Genomic DNA, 7,905 nt, shown 5'->3' on the forward strand with positions numbered 1-7,905 from the left:
TGCCTTTTAGTTCCTGTGTTGTACGATAATGTTTCTCTACTCACTTCTCATCAACATTGATAATTTTGCAAACTTCTCAAGTATATTGTTGCTTCCGAACTTGCAATTCCCTTTGTTTTGTCTCTCCTCACTTGGAAGTTGCCTCACACCTTTTGTCAGTCCGTGGTGCCTTTTCCGGTGCTCATATGTTCTTTGAGAGCTGCACGCCGTGTTGCTGCAGATTTACACGGCACGAAGGGTGGGGGGCGGCGGGACCGCCTGGCCGGTTGGTGTCTGTGTTGGTGCGAGCCGGACTGCTCTCCCCTCTCCTTCCGCGCTGACGGCCTCCAGCGGCTTCTGGTCCAAAAACGTGTCGCTTTTTATGCTCCGCTCATTTCCCAGCCCCACGATTTTCTTGCAGGCCCCCTGCTTCTCATTGGCTTGAGAAAGTTTTTATGCAAGTTTTTAGTGCCTTCAGCAAATAATGCCTCTTGGGTAGTTTTTTTTTCTGCCCTCTTTTTATATAGAAGTGTAAATTCTGGCCTCATTTCTTTAAAACAGGACTTCTGGTTTTTGAGGGATGTTTTTGCTTCTAATAACCTTGTTTAGTCTGCCTTTCTTTCCTGTACTTTTTGCAATTTTTCTGATTTGTGTTTGTGTACCTCTGTCCAAAACCACTGGTAGGATATCTTTAAACAGCCTTGGATGCTTTTTACTTTTTATTTATGTGTTCCTCCTTGCTTTCCTTAACTTGAGTCCTCTTGCTTTTTATAATATTCTTAAACCAAAGATTTCTGTAGTGGAAGCTCTTGACTCTTTCCACTCTTCCAAGGAAGCTGAGGTTCCGGTAGCTAGCAATGAAAGTTTTGCTAGGCTTTTCGAGCATTCCATCAGCCTGCCTTAATGTCTTACTGTCAGAGTTACCTTAAGCTTGTACTAGTTAACGTTTGCTTGCATATGCTGCATTCAGGAGCAAGATTCAGTAGCCTAAACACTAGTGTCCAGCTGGCCTCCAGCTGCTACTTTATAGGGATGCGGGTCTCCTGCATAGAAGTGTTGGGGACCCTTAGGCACCTGCTGACTGCCCCGTGGACTGCATAGTGAAGCAGAAGCAATGTGTACAAACCAGGAGTTGGTATAATCAGGAACCTGTCTATTTTTTGCTAGGGGAGCTGCCAGAGGGAGAAAGAATAGTAAGTCAAGGTAGGCAGAGCAAAGCTAGCAGCTGGTGGATCAACTACAAATTTATTTTTTATATATAGTTGTTGTAGAGGTGTCTGTTGGTTCGTCTCAGCCAGATTCTCTGTTAAATGACACATTTAAGACCTCTTGCTATACAATCAGCTGGTAACACCTGTTTCCGTAGCTACCTCTCTCTGTACTCTCGTTACGACATCTGAAAGTTTGAAGATCGCACCAGATGAGTAGGTTTTAGACTACCAGTGATATGTCAGCTTAATTATGCCTGCAGTTTAGCCATATTTAAAAAAAAAAAAGTATAGGAATGTGTTTCTCATGAAAGCATGGACTACTCATTAATTGTGTATATAGTGCATAGAACTTTAGGTGTTGTACTGCTAAATTAGATGTATAAACTGAAATTTGACTTGCCCTTGTCCACAGGAGAATTAATGACAGTCGCTCGATGGATGAGGGAATTTATTGCACAGCATCCAGACTACAAGCAAGATAGCGTGATAACTGATGAAATGAATTATAGCCTTATTTGGAAATGCAACCAAATCGCACAAGGCCAGGCAGAGTGTCCTGAACTATTGGGGGTAGGATTTAATAAGAAACAAAGTGGAAACAAAACTGGCTCTTTGTAATGAATGAATGTTTCTTAAATAATAGAAAGTTTAAGCCTTTTAGCAAAGCACTAGCAAAGATACTGTGAATCTGGTACAGTTTCATGGTGTGAAGACCAAAACAGGGATACTGCACTATAAAATGGGCCAATCTGCCTAAATATTCATTTAAGGCATCCTAAAATGGGCATATTCTTATTGTTAAGGTTTATACAATATACATGTAAATAGTAAAATATTTTTATGATTAACATCAATGTATTTTAATAACATTGTATCTAAAGTTATTGTGAATTAGCTTGTAACTTTTTTATGCTTATTCTAGAAAGAAAAATCATCCTGAACACCTTTGTAAATGTAATGGTACTTGTATATTATATGCATTCCAGTTACTGAATGTTTACTGTAATTTTTTTAACCTGGAATGTGCTAAGTAATCTACCTTATTGTGTAAGAAGAAGAAAAAAAAAAATCTGCTGGACCTACCTGAATCACAGATACTTCTTCCTTCCATTTGGGTTTTGAAAGTATGTAAAAACAGATAAATGCATGTGCATCCCACTTGTTAATCTTTACAGCAGTTTCTCCGTTGCCACAAGACCTGCATCCACTCATAAACTGTAAGACTCGGAGGAACAAATCTGTCTTCAGATAATGCAAGTCTGCAGATGCATCATTATTTTTTTTCCCCTCTGAAGTAAATTTGTACGCTATTGCAGTTCAGAAATTTGCCCGATGATTTAACAAAAAAAGCAGTAATGGGAGAACTGGTGAAAGAGGAGGAAGTGAGAGCTAAACATAAATCTCTCTTTACAAAGGAACCAGAGAGACCGGCTCTGGACTTCAGCGCTCCTTAACTGCTCTTTCTCCCACATTGCTGCTGTTCCCACAGTCAACAATGGCTGCAGCACAAAACCAAACCCCTGTTCATCCTTCCTAAAGGTTGAGTTTCTCATTTGTCATTCGTTATTATAAATATTTTTGTCAGCATGTTTATTTCCTATAAGGTACTTTATGTAGATAGCTGAGGTACCTACATAGCTGTAGGTATGGACAATTTAATCCCCTCTAGAAAATAGTTATATAGAAGTCATGGAATGCACTAATCCTTTGAATTGGGAGCCAGTGCTGGGAGTGACTGTAAAGTATTTAAAATTTAGCTGTTGCAACTGTAAATAAGCAAACTTAAGGGGCCTTTTTGGTTTAGCTTCTTAACTGACTTCTAGAAGTGAATTGCATTATGGGTAGATTATGCAAAGTTTAATGCAAGCATATATAAATACCTAAGGTGTAATGATTTTTTTAAAAAGAGCTAATGGAGAAACTGCAATGAAGAGGTGCACTAAGAAGAAGCTTTTATGCACTGACATTAGACTTTGTTCTGTGTTCACAGATGTGCTTTAGAGAATAAAAAGAATGCTTTTTTTTCTGCGGTGGTGAATTTGTTTTACTCAAGATGTAGGCATATGCTAATTTAGTTTCTGTAATAAGGAAATAAAAATAAAATTTGCAGTACGTGTTGGTCACTTGCATGACTTGAACCCACATTTTCAGATTCCAAAAAGGAGTGGCGTTCCTGGCAAGTACAGCTCATCTTAGCCAGACTCACTTTGTTCACAGTGAAACTTCTCCGGACTAATGGCAAATGGTCTGCCATCCCTGCAACAGAGAAGTCCTTGCCATTGTCATGGTAGTGTCTGTCTGATTGCACAGCGTCAGGTGCTATGCTTGCAAGACCCCTAAAAAAACTTAGAATGCTTTCCTGCTGGTACTGCGTCAACACGTGTCTTTTTTCCCTCTCAATTGACATTAAATCACTCTTCTGGCCTAGTAGGTGAGTACTGGCTACTGTCTGGTAAGTGAGAGCAACTTTTGTCATGATGCCTAAAAGCTGTGGCTGGAAGTTTCCCTTGAGTTCTTGTATGCATTTTCAGAAAGGATGAGAAAGATCAAACACAGAGCTGCTGCTTGTTTGTTGAGGTGTCCATGGTTGCGGTATCTAAGCAGCTTACATTCCATAGATGAAGAGTTAAGGTATGTGCTCCAGCCTGTTCTGGATGGTCTAGCATGGTGAAGGCTCTCGCAGGGAGCTTTGTACCATACTTTGGTTCTGCAAAAGCAACCTGACCTCTGTGAAACAAGCATCATGCAGCTTGTAGAAGCTGCACTGAGGTTTCTTGAAAAAGACCTCATCTTCTGTTTGCAGACATTTTGTTTAATATTTTTAAGTGGATTATATTCACTTATGCTGATACGGTTTTGCAGCAAATTTGAGAGAGACCTCCTGCTACACAGGAAGCTGTTCACAGGAGCGGTGACAGCTGAGGTTATTTCAGCAGTTATCTGGATGGTGTGAGCTGGGGATTGCTGCAATCCCTTCCCAAGAGCCAGGCCCTTCCGTCTAACTGCATCTTAAGGATAAACAGCAACACATATGCATGCAAAAATACGCTAGTAAGGATGTTCTCTACTCCAGGAGAGCAGACGAGGGGACAGAAGTACAATAGTTCCCCTTGCAGCAGTGGGTATCAGAAGATGGCTGTTGACTGTAATGCCGAGCAGTGCAAGAACCTGCGCTCTACAAGCAAATGGAAGCAAGAATGTGCAATCTGAGCATTATAGCAGAAACCCTGGGTCTCTCAAGGTCTGAAGGACCTGGTGCTTCGCTGGGATTTTCTTGAAGCCACTTTGGGGAGAAACGGAAACATTTGTAAACGGTGACCTTTGTGATGAGCGTTACTTGTACCCTGAGGGAGGAGGGGGACGGTGTGGCTCCTGCGGTGGGCAGTGGGCAGAGTAGCAAGTTTTGTGATTCTCATCACGTCAGCTAAACCAAACCTGACCACACAGCATTGCCAGTCCTCCTGTAACTTCTTCATTGTGCTCCTTAACCAAAGGGCAGCGGAGTGCATGCAATGGAGAAAGTTTTATAGGAATGAGATCTAGTTTAAATTAGAGGAGAGCTGATCCACAATGTCTCTTACCTGTAACTCTGAACCACTAACACTGAAAGGAGTCAAGGGCCCCATTTCAAATACTTGCCAAAAAAAGAAAGATGTGAAGGGATTAATAAACTAGGCTTGAGTCCTCTCTTCCTCTGTGTGGTGGGTTGACCCTGGCCAGCAGCTGAGCACCCACAGCACCCACTCGCTTGCTCCCTCCCGGTGGGACAGGGGAGAGTAGGAAGAGCAAAAGCACGTAAACTTGCTTGGGGTTGGGATAAGGGAAGGAAAGAGGAAAAGAGCAAGTGATGCAAAGGCAACCACTCACTGCCCACAAGCAGCCCGATGCCATCCCATCTCCAAGCAACAGCCGCCTGGGAAGACAAAACCCCCACCTTCTTCTGCTACCCCAGTTTTACAGCAGAGCACACGCCATGTGGTGTGGGGCATCCCTTGGGTCAGCTGGGGTCAGCTGTCCCGGCTGTGTCCCCTCCCGACCTCTTGCCCACCCCAGCCTACTCGCTGGGGGACAGAGTGTGAGACAGCGACGGCCTTGACGCTGTGCGAGCACAGGCACAGCCCCGGTGGGTTATCGACGCTATTTTAGCCACGAGTGCAAAGCACAGCACCGCGCAGGCTGCTGCGAGGAAAGGGAAGGCTGCCCCAGCCAGCGGCAGTCCTCTGCGGCCAGTCACTTCACAGTTCCCCCATCTCTCCTCCTGCAGCCTGCACGGCGTCACTGTGAGCAAGAAGATGGGATATTGGGCTCCCCCCTCTGACTATCGTGCTTAATATTTTCTCTATCAGGATTCAGTGAGCTGCAAATTAAGAATTGAATTGTGGTGTCCTCAGTATACAGAAGATCAGTGGGAGCGGGTGCTGGCAGCCCTGGGAGCGGGCCACACCCGGGATGGCCACCTCCTGCATCCCCCACTCCCCGGGTGAGGGGAAAGTGGCACTTAGCCTTTTCTTATGTAAAACATCATATAATCAAAATATTGTACTGACACCAAATAAGCAAAACACCCCACAGCTTCATGAGATAGCAAAGTGCTTTCCAAATTCTACAGAAGAAATCAGGAAGGAGGAAGGGGCAATGAAGCAAAGGGAAATAAAATGGCTTGTTTAAGGTGACGCAGTACCAAAGAAGTGAAAATCCCTCTGTAAACCCTTCTGAAAATCTTGTCCTTTCCAGAAACGTACTGGAACCACGGGCTGACACTTGCAGAGGTGGTACAAGGATTTGGTGCTGGATGGGACCAGCTTTGGAGGGCCGCGAGGAGAGCCGTGGCTGCTTAAAGCCTAGGTAGAGCTAGAGCTCCAGGGGCCGCGGATGGCAAATTTAGAGCAGTAATCTCCAGTAAGAGCATCTGACCTAAGGATTTCTCTGGTTTTGATCCAGCCTTTTCTCCCTCTTTGTGCAGTGCTCCACATAGGTAGGTATAACGGGAATTTCCATTGCTTTTTTCCATCACTTCATTTAGGAAAAATTTGAAGTGTTAACTGTATTTTCTTTTGAAGGCCACAACAATTCCGTGTGTACTGGATAAAACAACTCAGTGAATCTCAAATCCCTGTGATTGCCACAGCGTTACTTTTACTGACTGCTGTGGGCAGGTATCGAGATCTCCCCAGGTCTCGGCGTGCGGGTGCTTGCCGCGGTTCCTGCGGCCGTGGAGCAAAGCCCTGGAGATGGCAGCAGCAGAGCTCGTACCTCTCCCTGCCGCTGGTGCTAAAACCCACAGAGCTCTGCGCTACCGCGCTCTTCCCCGGAGTCTGGAAGTTTAAGGTGACTCATGATGTTTGTCATCAAGCTGCAATGTCCCAAGGCCCTGGTCCCAGACCAGGTCCGTTTGTGCAGAGAGGGTCGGGCTGAGCACTGCCATGGGCTCCTTCTGCAGGTGCCCATGCATCATTTTGGCTGTGATTCTCTCAGGGCTGCGGTGTCACCAGCCAGGGCTAAGATGCTGCTCCCTGTACTTTACAAACACTCCTTTTCCAGATATCACTATGTTTTGGTGGCAGCACAGCCCAGCTTTTCCAAACGCAGTTAGCAATGTTTCCCAGCCAGCTCGAGAGAGCTGGCTTCCCACATGGTTTCCCTAATAAACAATCATTGAAATTGCACAGGAAAAACATGTTTCATTTAGAAATCTGCCATTTGTTCGTATTATTTATTAGCAAATCTACTGAAGCTAACGCAAATTTTCTCCTTTTCTGCTACATATATTTGCATACAATATAAAGTTTGCACTGCTGTGCCTTAGTGAACTTATCTCCTCTCGTCTCGGGGTTTCTTTAAGGTGGCCACTATATTTAGTGTTTATCCCTGGGGTCCTTCTGAGCTTGAGGAGAACAGCAGCAGGTAGAGCTCTAATAAACTTCTGTGGATACTGGGAAGCCAGTGACCCCCCAACCCGCAGTTTTGTAGCTAGCAGCACTCCACAGAGCCCAGTAAGAAAGACATTTGAAGCTAGTATTTAAAGTGGGAACACCAGATATAATAACTGTTCCCTGGAATAAGATTCTCCTAGAAAGGAGAATCTCCTTCTTACAAGATTCTCCTAGAAAGGTGTAGTTAGGAAGGCTTTGCAGGCTTCGGGGCTCTCTGTCCATTCCCTCTCAGGTAGGAGGATTCACTGTAAAGCAATGGGAGAAGCAAATGCAAGTTTCTACAGCTTGCCTAGCTGTAGGTCTGAGGCATGCTCTCCTCCCACCGCTTTGCCTGCAGCCCAAATTAAAAAGACGTCTGCGGTGCAGCTAACGATGCTGCTCAGGCAGGAGTGCCCCGTCAGTGAGCACATTTCCAGGCAGAAGCCCACCTGGTTTCTGGTAGGACTTTATCAAAGTTGTCAGATGTGATATTTATTCTGACCATATTGGCAAATTATAATGGAAATTATTTCCTGAAAATGTCCCTGATTTATTTTATTTATACCCTCCCAAATCAGCTCGGGGAATGTAAAGGCTGTAAGGTGGGTAGCACTAAAGGTGAACCTTGCTGCAGGCAGCACTGCTGAGCTACACTCCACTTTTGGGTGTTTCTGGGTCCTCCTCGCTGAGATACCACCATCCTGGGCAGAAATAGCGTGGTATCCACTGGCACCGTACTTCGCCGGAGCCCCCAGCAGGTTACAAGCGCTGGCAGCAGCCCCAGCAAGCACCCCGTGGCTGCG

The 7,905-nt window shown here is 44.9% G+C and overlaps 1 protein-coding gene across 2 annotated transcripts in view; it reads left to right on the top strand.

Moving 5' to 3' along the window:
- GCLC (glutamate-cysteine ligase, catalytic subunit) overlaps positions 1 to 2,233 on the top strand; it is a 19,714-nt gene extending 17,481 nt beyond the window's left edge. For both annotated transcript variants that reach the window (XM_009581556.1, XM_009581555.1), the window contains one exon: positions 1,603 to 2,233. In XM_009581556.1, coding sequence (XP_009579851.1) covers positions 1,603 to 1,808 — 206 coding nt within the window. In that variant the 3' untranslated portion in view covers positions 1,809 to 2,233. The remainder of the gene's footprint in view (positions 1 to 1,602) is intronic.
- The last annotated feature ends 5,672 nt before the right edge of the window (positions 2,234 to 7,905 follow it).

Source organism: Fulmarus glacialis, unplaced genomic scaffold, assembly GCF_000690835.1.
Source record: "Fulmarus glacialis isolate BGI_N327 unplaced genomic scaffold, ASM69083v1 scaffold14447, whole genome shotgun sequence".
Lineage (NCBI taxonomy): Eukaryota > Metazoa > Chordata > Aves > Procellariiformes > Procellariidae > Fulmarus > Fulmarus glacialis.